The 24,177-nt window shown below is 42.8% G+C and overlaps 3 protein-coding genes and 1 long non-coding RNA gene across 6 annotated transcripts in view; 3 read left to right on the top strand and 1 right to left on the bottom strand.

Moving 5' to 3' along the window:
* Positions 1-109: 109 nt before the first annotated feature.
* LOC145440612 (uncharacterized) lies at positions 110-11,095 on the top strand. Its single transcript, XR_013915583.1, has 2 exons — positions 110-3,404; positions 10,137-11,095. It is a non-coding gene; the product is annotated as an uncharacterized LOC145440612 (long non-coding RNA).
* On the bottom strand, positions 3,794-9,496 carry LOC145440773 (uncharacterized). Its single transcript, XM_080318519.1, has 2 exons — positions 5,050-9,496; positions 3,794-4,542 (listed from the first exon to the last, which is right to left on the bottom strand). Exons 1-2 carry the CDS (start codon positions 9,494-9,496, stop codon positions 3,794-3,796), a joined length of 5,196 nt encoding a protein of 1,731 aa, XP_080174645.1.
* Positions 11,096-15,442: 4,347 nt separating the features above from the next.
* Positions 15,443-18,656, top strand: LOC145440595 (THAP domain-containing protein 1-like). 3 transcript variants are annotated; one of them, XR_013915569.1, is made up of 4 exons: positions 15,443-15,869; positions 16,604-16,802; positions 16,905-18,433; positions 18,489-18,656. XR_013915569.1 is itself a non-coding variant. In XM_080318250.1 (3 exons), the coding sequence occupies exons 1-3, from the start codon at positions 15,709-15,711 to the stop codon at positions 17,136-17,138; spliced, it is 594 nt and encodes a 197-aa protein (XP_080174376.1). In that variant the 5' UTR covers positions 15,443-15,708; the 3' UTR covers positions 17,139-18,414. The 3 variants fall into 3 exon arrangements, 1 of the variants encoding a protein (XP_080174376.1); XR_013915568.1 differs by having other exon boundaries at positions 18,486-18,656; XM_080318250.1 differs by lacking the exon at positions 18,489-18,656 and having other exon boundaries at positions 16,905-18,414.
* A 950-nt stretch (positions 18,657-19,606) lies between these two features.
* LOC145440590 (uncharacterized) overlaps positions 19,607-24,177 on the top strand; it is a 126,375-nt gene continuing 121,804 nt past the window's right edge. Inside the window, exon 1 of the mRNA XM_080318243.1 lies at positions 19,607-20,625. Coding sequence (XP_080174369.1) covers positions 19,645-20,538 — 894 coding nt within the window. The 5' untranslated portion in view covers positions 19,607-19,644 and the 3' untranslated portion in view covers positions 20,539-20,625. The remainder of the gene's footprint in view (positions 20,626-24,177) is intronic.

The following is a 24,177-nucleotide window of genomic DNA, read 5'->3' as shown; positions in this document are numbered from 1 at the left end:
ACAAAATGGTTAATTACCCGTCATCTATGCTGTCAATTAGCAAGTCGGTGATTATCGCGTAAATGCCAATTATTTACTATTAACCGATACGCGCGCAAATAATTGAATACGCAGCTTGAACTAGTGCTTAAAACGCCCCAATAAATCGTAATCTGTGATTAGTAATCTATAATCATACAATCGAAGCGACCTCGTTTGCGACGTCGATTTCGACCCGCGGGCTCGAAGAAACACTGGTCAGCTTTCTCTACCGGATGAGCGAATTCACGCTCTAATTCTCTCAATTAACTTGTCTTTGCGCGCATATTCGTTTACAAAATGATTCTTGAGTTAGTTGCGTGAAATAGGACAGTGTGTTATTGCGTGAAATAGGACAGTGTGTTATTGTATGTCTGCGAATTAAAAGTCAGTCCTGCGCAAAGTGCGCATATTCAATTGCAAACAATTGTCGCGATGTCAGACTCGGAACCCCATTTTGCTATACGCAAGTTGAGGAATTACGTATTAGATCCGCGCTTTCTCGTTTGCTATCATCTCAAGGCTACTAATTTTTGTCTGCTTTATACATTCGTATTTTTTGAAGACACTTTGATTGTTATTATTACTGCGCATTGTGCAGTGCACGGCGTTGAATCATGTTGACAAATATTGATGCAACAAGCGGTTCTCGGTGGCGTAAATTCTGAATTTATTCGATTAGTTTGTTGGAACATAGAGCGGGAACTTTCTATGTTCCAACAAACTTCATTGCTGGACGCACTCTATCGCGCGCAACCATGTCGCGGATCGCATTTCAGACCATCGGAATTTGTATTTGTATGGATAAGGTTGCGGCATGCGCCCATATTGCTTTTGCTGCAATAACACCTGGATAATTAAAATTGCACCTTTTCACGATCAAATTCGACTGGCTGATCGGGACTTAGGTAGGCCAATTCAGTAATTCGTATTATCGATGCTGCGTACTGCAAATTAGCGAGAATCATTTGTATGCGAGATGGGTCATGGATATCACATGTGCACTATCGGCGGTGGTTTGATTTAGCGCGTCCGCATGCAGCCCTACTGCCGACAACAGAAACACTTCTGCCAAACAGTAACAATCTCTGAGTGTAATATTGTTTGTGTTGATGTATCTTTCTGATTGAAACTTATGCTCGCGTCTGAACACATTGTGCTCATTGCCATTGCCGAATCTGGGTATTTAGGTATGACTGACTAGCGCGCCCTGTAATTCTAATTATTGCAGGTTTGCGGCAAGTCTGCGACTTCGTTATCAGCGCAACCTTGCCGGCCGATTGTAGAGTCCGATAAAATTGATCACTACTATGTATTTCGCACAGCGTACTGATGCTGATTTCAGCAAACTAACGATCCCTAATAGGTGTACAAATTCGACCTCGTCGTTAGTAACGTCGATTTCATCGCACGCTCTGAGAAACACCGTCTCCTATCGCGATTTGACGACCAAATATACGTTCACCTTCTACAAATAAAATTGCATTATTTGCATCGATGAGGGCCGCAAGTCGCGTTTAAAGTATTTTGTGAAACATTTTTGTGATAAATATTCTCGTAGCGCCTAGTTGAACAGAGTTTTATTGTGTGTGGCTGCTAGTTGGATACTATTCCAGTGCCCATAATATTAATCCAATTATTCTTTGCGAACGTAAATCGGGGAATGCAGCAATGCAGTCAAAAGCGAAGTTTAAATCATCAACCAATTGTCGCGATGCGAGCTACTCAATACTAAGTAAAAACACACTGCGTTGGCGGTAGGGAATAATTACTGATTGGCCACGCGCGTTTGTAATCATCATTCTTGCCTATCTTCCGTGTTCCAGAATTGTCGCGCCGTGTTACTGCTCAGTCCAGCGACGAATACCGATAATGCGGCAATCAATGACCTAGTTTCGCAATCATCTCAGCGGAAGATCGCGTCGCGTTACATTGTGCGATGCGATATGCGTGCACACTGCACGGACGAATCTCGCTAATTGGCCCCGCGTAACACTGATAACACGACTTGTTGAATTGCAACTGAATATTAGCGTCAGAATGGCCATTTCAAAAGGATGGGGTTTTGCGTTTCAAAAAGAGGGTGTTTCGACACCCCCCCTGACTACGCGCCTGCCGCCACCCCATGCAAAAATAAAAGTCGGCGCCTATGACACAGTAGCCTGTGACGGCTTACCCATGAGCATTGTGGATCGCCCTCAATTCAAGTAAGTGATGGATGCGATGGAGCCAAAATATTCTCTGCCTGATCGCAAAACAATTTGCTCCTCGCTGCTACGAAATCGCGAACAACACATTGTGGAAAATATACGGGAAGATCGGTGAGATCAGTACACGCTTGTTACGCTACGGTTGCGGTTGATTTGTGGACTAACCGAATGATGGTGTCGTTTTTTGCCTTGACTGTCCACTACATAAATGACGAATTTGCTCTGCAAAAGCGGATGCTAGGTTGCGACATGTTTTCAGGACGTCACACAGCCGAAAATATCGCAGAAGCCTATACGAACGGATCGTTCAATTGTACAGTATCGAAATGAGGGCGAAGAAAGTTGTATCCGACAATGACCGTGTCATGTTGAAGGCTTTCAGGGAATCATTGTTAGAGTTACGCCGTAAGCAGGCCGCTTACTACGATAATGATGAGAGCACTGCTGGAACTGCTCACGATCGTGAAATTGACGAAGACACTGCATCCTATATTTCAGACCCTCTGCAAGATGATGTAATATAGCTGGAGAACGACAAATAGTTGTCAATGTTACCGGAACGTGTTTCCTGTTTTGCCCACAGCATGCAACTGTGTATAACCCATGCTATAAAAAATGCGAAGGATACGGATTCAGCAGCTCATAATATGGTGCTAAAATTGTCAAGGTTGACCGCGGCTCTGAGAAAAGCCATTCATTCAGCAGCCTTCTTGCATATTAAGAACATGTATCTCTACCAAAGAAACGACACTCGGGGGAATTCAACGTTGAAAATGTTGAAATCCATACAAAAGATAGTGTAATGGTTAAGATAGTGTAATGGTTATGCGTCCGGCTTCTCGAGCGGTAGGTCGTGGGTTCGATCCCCGGCCGGGTCATACCAAAGACTCGAAAAATGGTATCTGTAGTGGTAGTTCTATGGCGCAGCTATCCTGCTAGGCGCTCAGCAATCACGGATAGCATGGAGGAGAAAAAAAACGGGGGCGCAGACTAGATGACCTCATGGGGCCGTATCGCAACTCCGTCGCCAAAGCATCTCGATGGTGCAGGCGAGAAAGAATATCATATCTCTCTCTCTCTCTCTCTCAGAATCTGAACAGCGCGATTGAGCTGCTGACTGCACGCAAGAAGCCAATAAGACTAACGTCTATGGACATTGCGTTCATTGATGGAATGGTTCTGTTCCGACGCGGCACTGAAATCAATGATCTGGCAATGGGTACTAGCAAGCGTTGTGTATCTCAAATCTCTTCTGTTTCAAATACAAGCAGTCCAGAACATACAATACGGAATAGCTTGTTCAGAATATAGTTAAATGGCGAGATTCACAAGATTGCTTGCTCGTCCGATATAGAAGTCGATTGACGAGAAATGAAACAGGAACCGTGAGACATGAAAAAAAACGAGAACGGACGCCGCGACAATTAAATTAACCAATCAAATTAAATAACAATCAATCGAGTAGACGTAAAGACCGACGTGAAAACCGACTAGCCGTGAAATGCTTGTCGCCGAAATATCCGATTCCCGCGTCGCAATAACCTCCCCCCCTTGACCGACTGTAGTCAGTCAACAGGTTCCAACAGATGAATTTTCTGAATGGGACGAGTCAATATACTTTTTGCCGTTTTCAACTTGAGCGTCCTTACAAGGCCATCTTTGCCTTCAATCGTATCGATGACTCGTGCCGTGAGCCAACTCGGTCTATTTAGCCCGTCTTCTGCAATAAGGCAAACATCTCCTATCTTCGGGGCTCGTTGCTGAATGTTCCATTTGTTTCGTCGAAGCAGCGAAGGCAGATACTCCTTGCTCCACCTTGTCCAAAAGTGTTTGAGCAGTGTCTGCAGATATCGGAACCGCTTCGTAATGTTGGCGCGTGTAGGCAAGTACGGCAGTTGACCGAGCGGACGTCCAATGCAGAGATGAGCCGGCGTAATAGCCTGCGGATTCCGGGAGTCGGCTCCCAAATAGGTCAGCGGCCTTTGATTGAGTGCGCATTCGATGTCTGTAAGTACGGTATACATTTCAACGTAGGTTAGACTGGCCTTACCCAATATCTTCCGGAGTGGCTCTTTGAGGGAGCGATTCATTCTCTCGTAGAACGCTCCGCGATGGGGCGCACGCTCTACTATGTACTTCCAGTGAATACCATTGTCGGTCATGAACTTCTGCAATTTTTCGTTATCAGCAGTACCTTTGAATAGCGCACGGATGGATAGTATGATGATCTTCTCAGCCTTCTTAAAGGTTTTCTGGTTGTCGCTGATTATCTCTCTGCACCAACCTCTTCGGTTCATCATGCGTCTCAATGCAGCTAAGAACTCTTCAGTTGACATACTGTTCGTTAATTCAAAATGAACCATCCTACTGTGGGGACAGGTAAACAGACAGATGTACGCCTTCTGCATAGTTTTGGTACCAGTGTCGATATAAATGGGTCCCGTAAAATCAAGACCCACTTCTGAAAATGCAGGAGCTACACAAATTCTTTCTGGGGGCAGTATTCCCATTTTCTGGGTCAAGGGTTTCGTGCGCCAATGTCGACATGTGATACATTTACGTAGGGCTCGCCTAACCTCGCCCCGAATATGGATAATACTGTAATACTCGCGGATGATCGCAATAGTGGTATCCTGTGGAGAGTGGGAATTCGTAGTATGAACATGCAAGATGAATTTTTCGACGAGAGAATGTTTTGAAGGAAGTATTACGGGATGTTTCGCGCACTCCGGTAAATCGGATAGTAGCAAACGATTTCCTGCTACGATTAATTTGCGATCATCATCGTACTGAGGGTCCATGTTGATAAATATGCACTTACGCGACACGTCTTTACCACCTTGAAGATCGTCGAAGTCGCCTGCGAATTCGGATCGCTGTACGAGGCGCCATAAATGATCTCTGGCAAGATTGTACTCATTCGGTCCAATTAGGACGTCGTTGCAATGCGGGTCCAATGCCGAAAAGTTGCGGTTCTTCCAACGAAGAATTCTCGCGGTGATACGAACGATCTTGTTGAAGTCGCTGTAATCTTTCTCAAAAAATGGAACCGAATCTTTAATATGAGCAACAAGGACATTACTTGCACTTTCCAACAACGGGGCGTCCAAAGTCATATTGTTAGGTAAAATTTTTGTTGGCCAACATGACTCGTCCTCAACTAGCCAATGCGGTCCATACCAGTATACGCTACTCGACTTCAAGTCGTGGAGACTCATGCCTCGACTGTGTAGGTCTGCTGGGTTCTCGCAACCGGGGCAATGACGCCAGGCGTCCGGCGAGACAAGATCATGTATTTCCTGCACTCGATTTCTCACGAAGGTTTTCCAGTATGTACTCGGCTTGGCGAGCCAGGCGAGAGCAATCTGCGAGTCTAACCACAAATAAATGTTGTCGACAGTTAGAACCGAGGACCAAGCGTCTAAGCAATACCGAACTAGTTTAGCGAGACAATGTGCCGACATTAGTTCTAGTCGCGCAACGGACATCGCTTTCAAAGGAGCGACTCTCGTTTTCGACATCAGGTAACGAATCACTACTGTACCTTCCTCGTCCATGGCTCTGAGGTATAGAACGGCGCCGTAAGCGGCTTCAGATGCATCGGCGAATCCGTGGAGTTGAATGTTCTTCAAACCAAGAAGCCCAACGAATAGATACCTTGGTATCTTTATAGATTCAAGCGAGGCCAGTTCCTCTGTCCATTGACGGTACTTGGTGGCTGTGACTTCATCGACTTCATCGTTCCAATCCAATTTCTTTCTCCATAAATCCTGGAGAAGAATCTTGACGCGAACTACAAAGGCTGCAAAATACCCGAAAACATCATAAATTTGACTGACTTTGCTCAGCATGGTTCTTTTAGTAACCAATTTGTCTTGTTCGCAGAGTTTTGGAGTCACATTACAATACATCAGATCATCAAGAGTATGCCATTTCAGCCCTAACGAAGAGGCTTCGCCACACTTAGCATCGTCAAAATCCAGCTCGCAGTTTGGCAATCGTGCGTGCTTCGGAATTTGTTCGATCAACTCACGGCTATTCGATCCAAACTTGACCAACGTCCATCCACCTGCCCGAAAGAAATCAACTAATCGGCGTTGCAATGCGAGTACTTCGTCAACGTTATCGCCGCCAAGATGAACATCGTCTACGTACATGTTTTTCTCAATTATGTTCGAAATTTCCGCATCCTTTCCCTGCAAACGAGAGTGATGCAGAATGGTCTGAATTGCAAGAAACGGACTGGAGGTAATGCCGAACATAACCCGGGTCATAACATAAACATCGGGTGGTCGAGTAGAGTCACAATTACGCCAAAGATATAATTGGTACCTTTGATGGTCTGGAACAACACCTGTTTGGCAAAACATCTTTTTGATATCCCCGCTGAGCGCAATCCTGTGAGTACGAAAACGAAGTAACACTGACGCAATATCAGGTAGTAAGTTCGGCCCCTTGAGTAGACAGTCGTTCAGTGACATACCTTGGCAATCTCGAGCACTCGCGTCGAATACTATGCGAAGCTTAGTGGAGGTACTGGATTCTTTGAATACCGGGTGGTGCGGGACAAAGTAATGAGGGAGCTTACCAATTTCTTCGAACTCGTCCTGAGTTAATTTTCTCGAGAACCCGTTTTTCTCATATTCCATGATTGCGGCGTCGTAGTTTCGCGACTTCTCAGGATTCCTACGCAGCGTCTTCTCTGCTGAAAGCAATCTTGAATAGGCCTCGCGGTAATTGGATTTCAAATCCGGCACGTCACGTCTGAATGGCAAGGAAACAACGTATTTAGAGCCGTCAAACTGTACCGACCTTTCGAACTGTTCCACGGCATCCCGTTCCTCTGCAGTAGGAATAGTCTTCTTGTCACAAATACCGATGCTATCTTGATCCCAAAATCTTTCCAACTTGTCGTTCAACGACTGCCATGGATCTGACTTCAATGAATCGTGATTTGGTGTAGTTGTGAGAAGTAGACAACTAGAGGTGTTACTCCTATCTTGTTCCAGTTTAACGCAAGGACCCGCCAACACCCAGCCAAATATAGTTTTGATCGCATAAGGCCCCGTTTCCGGAACATCAGGACTAATCACCTCTCCCTGCATCAGCGAAAAATAGTATCGCCCTCCGAGAAGAATATCAATGGTCCCATTATTCCTTGGAAGGGGGTCGGCAAGGTTCAGACCGTCTAAGTGAGAAATTTGACTAGCGCACAGATCTACATTTCTTAAAGGCGCACAAATCACGCCTTCTTGAACGTAAGCCTCAACACTAACGTTTTCAAAGCCATCAGTGGACTCTAGCGTGAATTTTACAACGTCCACAACACTTGAAGCAGAATTACCTCCAAATCCACTAATGTCCACGCAATCGCTTTTAGTTGGCGTTAGCTTCATTGAATCTGCTAGTCCACGGGTTACAAAGCTCTTCTGGGAAAAAGAGTCGAATGCGATTCTAACCTGTTTCCTTTCGCCATTGTGGTTGATGCTTCCTAACGCAGTAGGCAGTAATGTGTCGATGTCCGCATCTCGCAAAACAGGGGCGGAAAGAGGCTTGCCAATGGTTGAAACCATACACTTGACGTCGCCCAATGGTTCCCCAGAAACGTGTAGCAATTCGTGGTGGGGTTTCCCACAGCCCGCGACGGAACAACGCTCCTTACATTGGTGGAATGTCTTCGGATGACCTTCATGCCCTTTCGGAGATAAGCATCTGAAACATACTTTTCCAGGCTTATTCATGACCAAGTCAGCCATTCGCTGGGGGGGGGGGGGAGTCAAATTCAAAAACTCGTCACAGTATTTTAACATATGAGGACTCGAGCAGTAGCTACAGCATGGCGTTACGGATTGCGTTACCAGGGATTGCGCAGAAAACGATTTTTCAACTTCACCGGCAACGCAACTAGTCAGTTTATCTTTATGTTGCGGCTTGTCACGTGCGTCAGTAGGGCGACGCCCACTCTGCGACTGCAAGGACTCCATCGTCGCCAACTCGGTAGTCAGAAATTCGAACAAGAGATCGGAATCAGGAACTTCATCGTCATCGATCATAGGACTAATTTTCCTGATCCAACGTTCGCGCAGCGTACCCGGCAGCTGAGACTCGAGTACCTGTGTAAACAGTTGGTCCCAAGAGACGTCATACTGCGTTAATATCGCCCTTTTTGCAGTGGCGGCATCGAGTAGCCTCCTGACTTTATCGATCTTAAATTCGACTTTCTCACCTTGCAGCAAGTCTTTGATGTGATTTCTAACTATGGCTTGTTTCTTCCCGTACCTTTTAAGGACAGCGTCCACGGCAGGCTCATAACTCACGGCCGTCGAAGGGAACCCATTAAGAAGGCCGGATGACGATCCTTTGAGAGCCGCCTTTAAATAAGTAATTTTGTAAAACCGACTGACCTTTGGATTTTCGTGAACCAGTGGCTCGAATGACTCCCAAAATGAGGGAAATGTCAAAATGTCGCCGTTGAATGTAGGTGGCACTATTCCACTGGGGAGCGATCCGGCGGCTTTCTCGGCATCCTCGGCAGCTTTAAGTGATGCAGATTTCGATTTGGCAAGAGGGAGGTGTGCCAGATAACTTTCTTTCGAGCTTCTCATGCCATCAACGATTTCGGTCTTTAAATCACCATCGTTAAGCTGGTCGATTTTGGCATCAACGAATGTCTTGAGATCGGTCATTGCTATATCTACTGATCGTATGAAGACGTTGATCTCTTCGAAAGAGGTGGGGTTCCGATATTTATTTTCAAGCGCTTGCAAAGACTCGACAACTTCGGCATGCATACGTCTGAATCTTCTTATAATGACCTCAGGTAGACATGGATCGCCGTTACTTGCCGATGGGTGGCCCGAGTTGAGTTGGTCTTTTGATGACTTCTGTCGAATTTCTTCCAGTTGCAGTTGAAACCGTCTTTCGCTTTCCTCACGCTCCAGCACCTGTCTCTGCTTGAGCTCTTCAAGCTGCAACTGAAACTTGTGGTCGGCATCTTCACGATCTAATTGCTGCTGCCGGCGATCAGCTTCACGATCTAATTGCTGCTGCTGACGATCGAGATCTTGCTGATGCTTCATCATCTGAAAAAGCATGACCAGTTCAGATGGATTTTCAGTGGTGCTCAATGGAGAGGGCGTCGACTCTTTCTTTTGCGAGGGTTTGTTGGAATCGCGGATTTTTCTTAATCGCTCTGTCAATACAGCTTTGCTTCCACTGGTAGCTTCGCCAAGAACTTGTAACTCGGATCGTAAATCGTCGACCGTCATCTTAGCTAGTTGCTTCCAAGTCGGTGCCAAGGTTGGAGACTTGTGAGAATCCGTTGGAGATTTCACAAACGACATCTCAAACGTAACGAAACTCCTTAAGTATTAACAGATTTAGTGACGAGCAGGGTCGATCGCTCTTCGTAGGGCAGAAGAGTCTTGAATGTAGACTGCACATGCGATGCCTGAATCGAAGAGCGTATCGAAGATATCGGCTTAAATAGGCTTCTTGTGAATTGTTCCGACGCGGCACTGAAATCAATGAGTGGCGCTTTATCAGGTGTCGGGATCCTGTCTGCTGCACACTAAATCTGGCAATGGGTACTAGCAAGCGTTGTGTATCTCAAATCTCTTCTGTTTCAAATACAAGCAGTCCAGAACATACAATACGGAATAGCTTGTTCAGAATATAGTTAAATGGCGAGATTCACAAGATTGCTTGCTCGTCCGATATAGAAGTCGATTGACGAGAAATGAAACAGGAACCGTGAGACATGAAGAAAAACGAGAACGGACGCCGCGACAATTAAATTAACCAATCAAATTAAATAACAATCAATCGAGTAGACGTAATGACCGACGTGAAAACCGACTAGCCGTGAAATGCTTGTCGCCGAAATATCCGATTCCCGCGTCGCAATAGGTTCTGGCTCTAGATCCATTTGCAGAGGCTATGAATTTTGTAGAAGGTGACGAGCATGTGACCATTTCAGCAGTCTGCGCCTGTGTGGTTGGGCTGAACCAGACTGTCTCAAGTAAAGTCGCGCTACTGCCCAGATTTCGATGCCTGCTTGAAGCAAGAAATCAATGAAAGACTCACTCCGTTTTTACAAAATCCTGATTACCAAGTGGAAACGCTCCTAGATCCCCGATTCAAGTCTGCCTGGTTGGACAACGAAGAAGACGTAACAAAGTTGCATGAATACATTTCGGCCCTGTTAGATACGCAGAGGCAGCTGGCATCAGACAAGGAAGCCGAGTACGACCATGGCCAAGGTAAGTTTTGTCGCTCTACACTTACATTGTAAATTATAGTTGGTAAGCTAGACTATAAAATCTAAAATTATACAGAGGTGTCGACAAGCTCACCTGGGTCCTCTCCTCCTGGCTCTCCAACGCGCAAGAAACCGAGACTCTCACTCTTCAACTTTCTACCTCAAAGTCAGTGTCGTCCGCTTGAAGTTGAATCCGGCCCGTCTGAGGTGAAAAAGTATGCCAGGGAACAGCGACTACCCCTGGGTCAGAATGTGCTGAATTACTGGCGGAATATGACCGACTTGCCAGAATTACGAAACGTGGCCAAAGATTTTTTTGGGATGACTGCGACATCTGCGCACAGTGAAAGGGCTTTCTCGCATGCTGGGATTTTGTATTCCCGAAGAGGGCAAAACTCACCGAAAAAACATTTTCGCCACTCGTGTTGATTCGCTGCAATCAGCAACCGTTGCAGAAAATGGTTTAGTTTATCCTTTACTGATTACAGAATAGTTCTGTGTTGTCTGTCTGATTTTCAGTAATTTCGCTGTACCCCGACGTTCATGTGGAAGGTTGGAACGCCGAATTCGAATAAAATAAAAATGAATGAGTTGATTCAAAATTAAATGTAGTTAGTTGTGTTTTAGTTAGTTAGTTGCCGATATTTAAACTTCGTTAGTTCTAGTTATAGTTGCGAGTTTTGAAAATTGAGTAGTTCTAGTTGCGGAATTTGAAAATTGGGTAGTTCTAGTTATAGTTGCCAGTCTTAAAAATTTAGTAGTTCTAGTTATTCAGTAGTTAGTACAAGTCTGGCTCACAGTTTCGAAGACACCTCACTCAGCTATACCGGTAAATATGAGTAGAGAGGACATGAAATTCATAGCAATATATATGTAGGCTTACCATACGTCCTCTTTTAAGAGGATTTGTCCTCTTTGCCTTTTTTGAAAGTGTCCTCGGAGGACGCCCTTTTGTCCTCTTTTTTGAGATTTTGTCCTCTTTTTTGAAAATTTAGGTCAGATTTAGAGGAAATTGCGAGTGATATGCCGCAAATTAGCGCAGAAGTGAATCTCCGGCGGGTATTTCGGAGGGAAAAGTGGTGATTTCAGCTCTGCGCGAAAAGAAGACCTTTTTTTTTTTTTTTAGTCATACACCTGGCAATGTGGAGTGAAAAACGTGATTTTGAGCTCTGAGCGGAAGTGATGACCTTTTTTTTTTTTTTTTAGTCAACCGATCATGAAGTGGGAAAAATTTACCGGTTTTTGAGAATTCTTCTCCAGTTTTGCATGTCTGAAATTTCTGAAAAAGTGTCCTCTTTTTTCATTTCCGAAATATGGTAAGCCTATATATATGTAATTCTAGGCTTACCATATTTTGGAAATCTAAAAAGAGGACACTTCTTCTGAAATATCAGCCTTGCAAAACCGGAGAAGGATTCTCAAAAACCGGTGAATTTTCCCCACTTTGTGATCGGTTGACTAAAAAAAAAAGATCAACTTTTCCGCTCATCCGCTCAGAGCTCAAAATACCGTTTTTCTCTCCCCACTTTGCCAGGTGAATGACTAAAAAAAAAACATCTTTTCGCTGTCGCTCAGAGCTAAATTCACCGTTTCTAACTCCGAAATACCCGCCGGAGCTTCACTTCTGTGCTAATTTGCGGCATATCACTCGCAATTTGCTCTGAATATGATCTAAATTTTCAAAAAAGAGGACAAAATCTCAAAAAAGAGGACAAAAGGGGGGAGATAGTGTAGTGGTTACGATAAGCGCCCAGCACGCAGGCGAACCGTGTTCGATTCTCGTCGGAGGTTTATCTGGGCTCCTCTTCCCCTGCCGTTGCCGTTCTTACGGCGACAAAAAAAAAAGCCCAGAAAAAGATCCGACGAAAGAAAGCACTCACAAAGAATGGAAAAGAACTAGTAGAAAGGGCCGCGGCTTCAAAGAGATCAACATCGAAAAAGAACTGTGACATCGGGCACTCATAGGCCGAGGTGGATGTTAGAGTAAAGGATCGCTACTGATGCGTGTCGTTCTACATCCTCCTATCTGTTCATGACATCGCATTGTGTCTTATCGCATTGTACATTGTGTGTGACTTGTTCAGATAAAAATATAACCCAACCATGTTATGTTATGTTATGTTATGTTAAAAGGGCGTCCTCCGTGGACACTTTCAAAAAAGAGGACAAATCCTCTTGAAACAGGACGTATGGTAAACCTATTAATTCCCGATCCTATTGACCGATTAATCATTAATAATCGGAAATCTTCGCGAATCGCGCTGGCTCACGAAACGGTACGGTACCACTATGATTTCGTGGCAAAAGCGAACAACGTGATGGGGGACGGTTTATCACCTTGTGGAAGTCCAAGACTCAAATTTATTTGGGTCCTGACGAAGTGCTGTTTCGCTCCTGCCCAACAGGTAGGCCTATACATCCGGAGATGTTTAATTATTATTGAGGGCTCCTACCTTTTCAAACACACCTGACTCAGCTCTACCAGTAAATCAGATTACGTGAGCATGGAGAGGGTAAAAATTGATAGGAATATATATGCAATTCCCGATCATATTGACCGATTCAGTCATGAATTAAAGAAATATCTCGCGCCAAGCGCGTTTAGGCAATATTAGCTGACTTACTAAACGGACACCGAATATAGATGACAAGTAGCGGCAAACAGCGTATAGCCTTAGGAAGGTCTGGGGGGCGAAGCCCTCCAGAAGTTATATTTATCACCCTATGGGGGGCCCAAGACCAACGTTTTTTTGGGGTGGCTGACGAAGTGCTGTTACGGCCCTGAATAAACTAATGATGAATGATGATGATGAATGATGATGAGGAGCCAGATGCTCCTATGACGTGCCACAATTTTATGTAGAACATTTTTTAATTTACTGAAGGTTGATCTAACATCAGATCATTTGAGCGGTGTAGCCTAATCCGGCTTTTTGATATAGTCGTGATAAGTAGGCTATTGCTATTGTTACTGTCATTGCCAAAGTAAAATTAAACCAGCGTTAGATATGTTCCATTATTGGAATATATCAACTACAACTTATATATATAACATAAAATCATTATTGTGCAATAGTAATGGCATTGGTTATTGACCTTTTTAGCGATCGTTCCTCTTGTGCTTTCAATAATATTTCTCGTACCTCCTGTCCAATTTCTGATGGTACTTATATTATAATCAGAAAATCCATTCATACAAAATCGCGCGTAACGCGAAGAATATTTTCCAGTTGAATAAATTGACCAAGAAAATATTCCACAGAATGTATAGGCCTAATTCCACAATGCATCTCGTACCCCCTGATGTGGTGCTTCGTACCCCGAATGGGTCGATCAATATCCTTCTTTTTGGCACTACGACCTCATGTATAGCTTTCTGAACTAAGTCGAGGGACAATTTCGAGTGAAAATAGGCATAAATAGCACTAAACAGGAAATTCGCGGTTAGGACGTAAGTGAGGGCCTTTTATTTTAGTCTTCCACAAAGTTGGGAAAAATTAACCATTTTCCGAATTTTACTCCACAATTGTAAGTCTGAAAATTTTGAAAAGTGTCCTCCTTTCCCGATTCCAAAATATGGTAACACTACTATCACAGCAATCTTAAACCCACCAACACTACTATCACAGCAATCTTAAACCCGCCAAGACAAATGCCATCCCACAGGGAAAAATTTTTACCAGTGAAGAGATACCAATAATTTTAAATCGTGTGCGTCTCATAATTTAGTAGGCTACGTTTGGGCGATTTCAATATCTCGACAGCCTACGTGATCACGAAATAACATCATGTGACGAACCATTATACCAACGGGTCCTCGCCCCAAGATGTTCAAGTACTATGTACTGCCCCTACAATTTCCGAGACACCTCACTTAGCTCTAAATCTGATACGACTGTATAAAAATTGATGGCAATTGTAATTACATTGACCAATTATTATTATATTATATGTTGACCAATTTAATAATGAATTATTCAGGGATATCTAGAACTTCTAGATATCCCTGGAATTATTATCGAAACGAACAACCTGAGGGGGCCTGGGGGGAGAAGCCCCAGAATTTCGGTGTATCACCCTATTCGGGCCCAAGACAAACGTTTTTTGGGGGAGGGGGGCTGACGAATTGCTGTTTCGGTCGTTAATAAATCAAATGATCGGTGTGGTGACGTTGATTCGGCACTTTCATGCGAAATTTAATTTCTATTTTGAAATCTTTGATGCTTTTTCTTTTTTCGATGGATACTGCCATCACCTCGGTGATGGTGCTCATAGTCGGTACGCAGACAGAGCTAGTGTTGGATTTTCTCTCCCTGAAATATATCGTAAGCCGCGTGTCGGCGTCGTATCGTGATGAAAAAATAGGCCCACCAGCATATTTTCAGCATCGAAAAAGAGGACTCTTTTACCAGAGTAGAATTGTTGCGTTTGATGGTGTTGTACAATTCCGCCAAATATGACCTCGCAGACCACGTGTTGCTGAACCCCGTCGTCTACAACTCAATTTTAAAAAATTGTATAATGAACGCCGCTTAGATCTCATGCAAACGTCAAATTCAAACCATGTTATTTCTTCTCGCTAATAAACCTACGCTTGCTCAACGTGACTCTGAACCCCGTCGTCTACAACTCAATTTTAAAAAATTGTATAATGAACGCTGCTTAGATCTCATGCAAACGTCAAATTCAAACCATGTTATTTCTTCTCGCTAATAAACCTACGCTTGCTCAACGTGACTCTGTTAACATCCTCCCACGTTCGCATCAACGCTATTAGATCGTAACCACACTCGTACAAACTCAATCTAGCTAGATTTCGAGTACTTCTAGTTGTGACTTTTTAAAAGCGAGCAGTTGCAGAACGAGAACATACGTGTCGTCAGGTGGCGCGATATTCTTGCAGCCATTGCTAGCAGATGATACGTCACCACTAACAGTGGCGTAGGCATGGGTGGGGTTGAACCAAGCCCCGAACTACTGCCATCTCCGGCTAAGCAAATTTGCGTTGTCACCATGTTACAGTTGCATTGTGGGGGATAGGCTGGACGACTTAGTACAGGCGCTTATGGAAAAACGTACAGTTTTAAAATATATTTGATTCGTATTGGGTTTGTAGTATTTTATTCGAATGGAGCTTTGAATGAATAATCATCGTAATATTCAGGATTTGTTTCAGCCCAATATCTCGTGTTTATATCTGTGTTATCTGTGTATTTCGACATGTCGAAGACATCTCGTTTTGGTGGTAGCGTTTGTTGCGCCTATGGGTGCAGTAAAAGGCAGAAAAAGATATCCACGGAGTCATATATGAGAAGTAATAGCGATGGTAGTAGCGATGAAGAGTCTTTGGTAAAGCGTCGGCATCCAAGAACATTTCACCGGTGAGTGAATGGCAGAATATGCAGGGCAGCAGGACTATCTTTGAAGAATCAGTTTCTATTTTCAATATTTACTGACCATCACAGTTAATCAATGTCCAGATAAGCCACAGCATTAATGATTAGGCCATGTTAAAGTGTTATTATACCAGAACATTTTGTCACAAGTATATGGATGTTGGTATGATCAGAGCAGACTATATCAGCAGTCTCAGCACCATGTCAGTTCATCAGTATACCTGTAATAGCATGACCAGCCAGGTCACTGTTTGTATTCTGTATGGGCAGTTCAGCCAATAACTTGCTTAGTACTCAATCCTTGCTTAAAATTGTCGTGAAGGTTGGAGTTAGGACTAGAAGGAAAGGTATAATTGAGGGCCACACGGTTTTGTCCAGCATAGTTGAGTAATAATTCTATATTTCTGGTGCCAGATGCTCACACTAAAGTTCAAATTGCTAATTCCGTGGTCGAGTTCATTATAGCTTTGTGCGTGCGAGACGTTCGATTTGTCTCGTAAGATGTTTTCTTTAGGTTTACCTTTGGCTTTAGATTTAAAAGGTTACCTAATAGTTTATCCTTCTGGGGTAGAAAGTAACAGATATATCTAAATCAAACAAGATAATTTCACATATGTTCCTGCTACTTTTATCATCGTTCATAACAGAGAATGGTCAATTTGGTGTGCTTCGTATCATATAATTACTTGTGAACTGATACAATGTTCTCTACAACGCAGCTTTCCTACCAATGATTCCCTGAAAGAAAGATGGATAGAATGTATTAGAAGAAAAGACTGGGAGCCAGCAAGATCGTCGATCATCTGCTCTGATCATTTTTCAGAAAGTGATATTTACCGTGTTGGCGGGAGAATTCGTTTAAGGACGAATGCGGTGCCGACAAGATTTCTGAATTTTCCAAAATATATGAGGCCAAAGGTACGGTAGACACTAGACAGTGACTATATATTTATGAAGTTTGAGTTCCAATTACTATACCTTTATTTTAGCCCTAGTTAACATAAAATTCACAAATTTCAGGCTTCAAACAACCGACGAGTGAGACCTTCTGCAGTTCCAGATAAGAAACGGCATTATGAAGCACAAACCGCTGATCCTGAAGTAGTTCTTCACGACCACAGCTACTGTGCGCACACGTCTCCTCGAAAAGTCGTTCAACAGCAACGCCGTAGGGTCGCAGAAATTAAAAAGAGGCTGGTTGCAGCCAGAATGAAAACATACCGTCTGCAAAAAAAAAGTGAAATCTCTGGATGAGGTCATTGCATCTCTTAAGAAGAACAATTTGATAAGCGATTCGTGTGTGGAGGTAATGTCACAAAAATTCAGTGGTCTACCAAGTGAGCTCTTGCAACGTATGAAGCTACAAGCTGGTGGAAGAGGAGTCAAATACTCTAAGGAACTGCAATCATTTGCAATGACGCTTCAGTATTATTCCACCAAGGCATACAATTTTGTGCGTCAGAATTTTCAACTTGCTCTTCCCCATCCAAGTGTGATAAGACGCTGGTATGGAAAACTTCCCGCTGAGCCTGGCTTTACTAGTATTGCCTTTTCTGCCATCAGAGGAAAAGTAGAGGCATCAGCAAATCCTGTAATATGCTCCATAATGATGGATGAAATGTCGATCCGCAAACAGGTTTTTTGGGATGGAAAACGATACCGAGGATATGTAGACATGGGTACTGACTGTGAGGATGATGATTCTTTGCCTCTTGCTAAAGATGCATTAGTTTTTATGGCTGTTTGTATCAATTCATCCTGGAAGATCCCGCTTGGATACTTTTTCATTAATGGTTTAACAGGATCGGAACGAGCAAATTTGGTTAGAATTTGCATAAGCAAGCTTAATGAAGTGGGTGCAACTGTTGCTTCATTGACATGTGACGGACCTTCATGTCACTTCGCAATGCTTTCTGCATTAGGGGCAAATATATCCTCCAGGAACATTGTGTCTAGTTTTACTAATCCGTATTTACCCGATCATCAAATCCAAGTAATTCTAGATGCTCAAACTAATCAGAAACTGCCTAGCAGAATGGGGTACTTTGCAAGATGGTAGTGGGCACCAAATTTCTTGGAATTTCATCATTTTACTGCAAAAACTCCAGGCATCAGAAGGCCTGAGACTTGGCAATAAGCTGAAGAAGTGTCATGTGGAATGGCAGCAGCAAAAGATGAAAGTGAATTTGGCTGCTCAAACAATCAGCAGCAGTGTTGCTGATGCAATCGAATATTGTGATAAAAACCTCAAAATGAGATGCTTTCGGGGTAGTGCTGCTACCGTCAAGTTTTTGCGCAGTTTTGATCGCCTTTTCGACATACTCAATTCGAGAAACCCATTTGCAAAAGGGTATAAATCTCCTTTAAAGGAATCAAACCAGCACTTGTGGCGTCCATTCATGTATGAAATGATGGATTATATTGCCAAATTACAGGACCCCTCGGGAAAGCCCATTGTTGAATCTCGCAGGAAAACAGGATTCCTTGGATTTCTGGTTTGCATAAAGAGCACGCAGAGCCTTTTTGATCGCCTAGTGGCTACAAAAATGGTGAGGTACTTGCTGATGTACAAGTTCAGTCAAGATCATCTTGAGCGTAAAGCAGGAGGCTTCAACAATAATCCTACTTGTCTGCAATTTACTGCTGCGTATAAAAGGTTATTGATGAAGTTGGGAATCCGTGCATCATCAGGAAATTGCGAAGAAAGAGACGCAACCGCCATGTTGGACCTCTTGGATGATTTCAGGATTCAAGAAAGTGGACTCTCTCTTTCTTCTGGCTAATTCCATTATAATTTAGCAAATTTTTTGAGATTTGTAATGCATACTCTCAGAATTGTCCAATATTTATATATGTTGTTCTTTTTTGAATTCCAAGTTTATTAAAAAAAAAAAAATTGAAAAATGTTCAGCGGTTCAAAAGATATTGCGATTTAAAATCATCTCGTCACTAGGTGGCGCTACTTTCAAAAATCTTTGAAATCGATATTTTTCGCTTAAATGATGGTAGAGAACCAATTAAAATGTCCAATTAACCAATTCTGGGGCCAAGGAATTCAATAAAACCAACTGTTTCGCCCTAAACTCAATGAAAAAAAAGTTACGGATGAAAAAAAAAATGGGGGGGACGGGCTTGAAAATGTCTGTGGGATACGGCCTACACAAAAAAAAATTATTGTGAAATGTGCTTTCAAGGAGTATGGTTGATAAAAAGCTTGATTTTAAATTCCCCAGTTATTCCACCGTGAAATATGCATTACATAAAAATTTCATGGTCCCAACCCATATCCCTGCTCACCGTAAATACTATTATCACCAGTCAAATATATGAATAAATTTATCAGTTTCGGTTTTTGAAATTTTTCAAGTAGAATCCGTGCTGAACCACCGCATCAACAATAATAGAAGCAAGTAACAAAAGACATATTTACAATTGATCTTGAAATGTGGCAAGTCGACGATCCAAAATGCATGCCAAACACGAAACAATAAATATGTTGAAATTGCATTTTGTCTCTTAGTATAGTCAAAAGTCAAAAATCCGAACATATTTATTGTTTCGTGTTTGGCATGCATTTTGGATCGTCGACTTGCCACATTTCAAGATCAATTGTAAATATGTCTTTTGTTACTTGCTTCTATTATTGTTGATGCGGTGGTTCAGCACGGATTCTACTTGAAAAATTTCAAAAACCAAAACTAATAAATTTATTCATTCACCGATCAAGAAGAAGCTTAAATCAGAAGCAGCAGCATTTGTGATGGGACTGGACGGCAAAATGGAATATGAGAAAATCATACAGGCCAAGGAAATGGGTGGACTGGACCTAGTGGATATCCCGACCATGACCGATCTCGCGTTCATCAAACCGGCGCTGAAATACCTTGAAAAAGAAGCGAAGCCCGAAACGGAATGGGAAAAAAGAATAGAAAACCAGCTGGCTCTCACCATGAGAAGGTATGGGAAACACAAAATCGATAACACCATACCTCATGTTTTGCAGCCGCTAAAGCACTGGCGAGAAACCGCAAAAACCATGGAGGGAATAAAATTCAACCGGCAGGACATCAAATTGAAGCGGCAGGAAAAATATCGAGCGTTTATCACAAGGAACAACGCCAGACAACTGAGGGAGATGGAAGGGCCAAATTGGAGGAACATCAACAACCGCTACCTCACGCACGACCAGAGGAAGTTAAACTGGGACATAGCAAACAGACTGCTCCCAACGAATAACAAACTACGAGCGACACTGGCTTCCAGAACGTGGGACTGCCCGCTGTGCGGAACAGAAATTGAGGATCACGAACATCTGTTCATAAAGTGCAGAAAGGTAAAACCGCTCATACTTGTTTTCATAGATGCATGGAACAAAGTCACGGGGAGGACAGCAAGACAGCCAGGCCTGCAGGAAATGATCGATATGAACCCAGAAACTCCAATGACGCAGGAACAACTCCTGGCCTACCTCAAAATAATCTCGACGCTCAAGCAGACCACATGGGATGCAAGAAACCTAAAGAAACACGAGGGTAAACAAATAACACATGTTTGGCTTTTAAGATCATGTAACAGAAGATTAAAAGGGAGGAGAAAACAAGAGATGGAACCCAGGGCGGAAGAAATACTGGACAAGATCTTGGAGGAAATCTGAAGCAAGAGCAACCTACCAAACCGCTACGTGACAGAGAGTAATCTCTGACAGGTACCTTTGGGAGGAGCAACCACCATCAAATGTTAAGTCGACGATCCAAAATGCATGCCAAACACGAAACAATAAATATGTTGAAATTGCATTTTGTCTCTTAGTATAGTCAAAAGTCAAAAATCCGAACATATTTATTGTTTCGTGTTTGGCATGCATTTTGGATCGTCGACTTGCCACATTTCAAGATCAATTGTAAATATGTCTTTTGTTACTTGCTTCTATTATTGTTGATGCGGTGGTTCAGCACGGATTCTACTTGAAAAATTTCAAAAACCAAAACTAATAAATTTATTCATATATTTGACTGGTGATAATAGTATTTACGGTGAGCAGGGATATGGGTTGGGACCATGAAATTTTTATGTAATGCATATTTCACGGTGGAATAACTGGGGAATTTAAAATCAAGCTTTTTATCAACCATACTCCTTGAAAGCACATTTCACAATAATTTTTTTTTGTGTAGGCCGTATCCCACAGACATTTTCAAGCCCGTCCCCCCATTTTTTTTTTCATCCGTAACTTTTTTTTCATTGAGTTTAGGGCGAAACAGTTGGTTTTATTGAATTCCTTGGCCCCAGAATTGGTTAATTGGACATTTTAATTGGTTCTCTACCATCATTTAAGCGAAAAATATCGATTTCAAAGATTTTTGAAAGTAGCGCCACCTAGTGACGAGAGGATTTTAAATCGCAATATCTTTTGAACTGCTGAACATTTTTCAATTTTTTTTTTTTAATAAACTTGGAATTCAAAAAAGAATAACATTTGTAAATATTGGACAATTCTGAGGGTATGCATTACAGCCCCTGTTAAATTATAATGGAATTAGCCTTCTGCGACCTTGATCAGAAGATACGACTTGGAAGCGAGATGCAAGATGAGCATGACTACTCCGATGTTCCTAAAATAACAACTTTGTCTGAGTACAAAAATCAAGCTATATCATACATTGCTGGCTATGTTGCCAAGTCAGTGGCTGAGCGATGTCTTTGCCCAACGTGTAAAGGGTCGCTCATGGTGGCTTCGGCAACCAGTGGCAGTTTCCTGCAATTCGAGAACAGGGGTGGCCTAACTAAACCATCTAGTGGTGTTATTGCAATATGTGAGGAGGCTGAAAAATGCTTCCAGCGAATGATTCATGTTACTTCTGGAAAGTTACCTCATTGCAAGGGCTTGATCAACGCCTTTGCCACTGCTATTCTGTCGAACATGTCTTGTAAATCACCAGCTTTCCCAGAACTTGAAGACCATATTTATGACACCTCAGTTGGTGACGATCATATAATCACTCTGACAAAAGACATCGCCAAGACCTATTGCAAGATTAAATTCAAACATCTAGGAGTAGAATACAATCAAAGGACATCAGACAAGAACGTCCGCAGAGTGTTAACAAAGCTGATTCTCTTCAAAAATCAGTAACTGCCACAGTTGGTCAGTCAACTTTCAGGTTGCTTGTTTTCAATTTGCTGATGATCTTCGCCAGCTCGAGGGCAACGACACGCTCAAAGTTCCCGCTTCATTAAAGATTCAGGAAATGTGTCGTTGTTTACCCAGACTGGCACCCCCGTGAAAGGGGGGGTCACATTGTCAGTGAACCACTGTGCTAGAGGATCTTCTGAACCTGACGCTATGATATTCAAACCAGAGTCAACGGTTCAGTGGGATCGAATGACGTTCCCGGATATGAAAAGGTTTCAGCGTTGGCCGACTGCCTGCTAACTCACAGAGATTGTACTTACTGTTTGAGTGAAGCGGTGGCAGCTCATATCATAACATTGTGGAACGACTTTCTCCCATACGACAAGCAATTGAGCAATCACATTCAGGACCGATGTATAGGAAAGGAAATCCAGGCGGCCGATTCAAATCGACCAAGTCCCCTGGCGTGGTTGCTACACAGTAGTGCATCGACACTGAGGGAGTAAGGACATGGCGCACACGCGAAGAAAAAGGAACGATCCTTTCATCCGCATACGGCTTTGTAAGTTATTGTGGTTCAGTACCCCTCAGCGGTTTTATTTGATATTTTTGTAATTAAAAGAGTCGCAATTTGGACATGCTACACAATCAATGGTCGGATCGACGTACCGCAACTTGGATGTGAGGATTCCTGAAGCCGGTGAGTTCGCTCCATGGCCATCGTATTTATTGATTCTACTCAAGCACAGGTAGTTTAAAAACTTGAAGAAGTATCGCAAGAGAAGTACTTCTTAACTGACCACCTCTGGTCATTGCTAGGGCTTATAGTTGTGTCTCCAGAGTCGTAATGTCATGATAATATAAATTATGTGGAAAGCTCAAATCTTTATGTTTGAAAAAATTCCAAGAGTTGGTTCTATCTAGGCTATAGAACGTATTTAGGTGTTTTGTCGATCATGCGTATTTTATAGGCTTCCATTAAAATATATTCTCTACTAGCACAGATTGGGCATTAATGTTATTTCATTAAGCTGGTTCTGTTACGGCGATTGACACCTTTGCCATATGTTCAATAATGAGGCTCAAGGTGATTCAATTGTTGAATTACCTTCACCCTTCCGTTGAAAAAGAAAATGACAATTCGTTACCGCTTTCCGATGTTGTCGTTGAGAAGGTGGATAACAATTTTGTTACATCTGTCATCCTTTTATCATTAGGCTGCATTCAGTGTCCAATACCTTTAGCGGTTAACTGTCAATATATAATTTATATGATATGTGCTCTGGTACACAGATGTAACTATTAGGGATGGTGTGAACGCGAGGTTCACGTTCGCGTTCTGTGTGTGAACCTCGGAAATTTAGAGGTTCGTGTTCACAACAGAACCTTGGTAGGTTCTGCACTGTGAACCTTTTGGTAAATTTTAATTTTCACTCCATTATAAGATCTTTGGCTCAAATTTATTGCATTTCAACTGCGGGCCACTCCATGCATGGTGCTGGCAGCATAAAAAATCAACGCTTAACGCGCATGCACCATGCACCTTGACAACCTTAAAAGTTTTAGTTGCTTTGTTGCAAAAATTTTCTCGGAATAACCAGCTTTCCGTTTGTGAATATTTAGTGACTATCTGCTGTGAGCTTGACCCGCAATCACACAAGATCACGAGCGATATACGTAGTCAGCGAATGATGCTTATTCATTCAACCAATCAATGATATTGATATCGTCTTCTGATGTAAAAAATCGAACGGGCGTACGGGGTCAATCTTGACTTCATATCTTTACTGTATCATTAAAACCAAATCCGTGCGATTAAGGTGCTTGCTACTGCTGCATAACTTCTTGTTGTTTGTGTAGCGAGTATTGAAACCAGTTGTACACTCTGCTCAATATCAATGTAGCAATACTCAGACTCCGAACACATTGTCCGGTCTGGCTAAGACCGTTAAGGCGTAAGCTTATATTCCTTGGTAAGTCCTCGTCGAAATTGTTGGCAAAGCGACGGAATGTATTGATCTTACGCAATTATTATATCCTTTGATTACCGCTGTTGATACATTTAGCGACGTTTAACACGCCGATATGTACTTCAGCATTGTGGCATTATGTGGACCGAGTCTTCGCTAGGTATCGTGTACATTAATATAGGCTATCACT

The sequence above is a fragment of the Botryllus schlosseri genome, chromosome 6 (genome assembly GCF_051294905.1).
Source record: "Botryllus schlosseri isolate E-star chromosome 6, Bs_hap1, whole genome shotgun sequence".
NCBI classification, from domain to species: Eukaryota; Metazoa; Chordata; class Ascidiacea; order Stolidobranchia; family Styelidae; genus Botryllus; species Botryllus schlosseri.
This window is presented reverse-complemented; position numbering and strand designations above follow the sequence as displayed.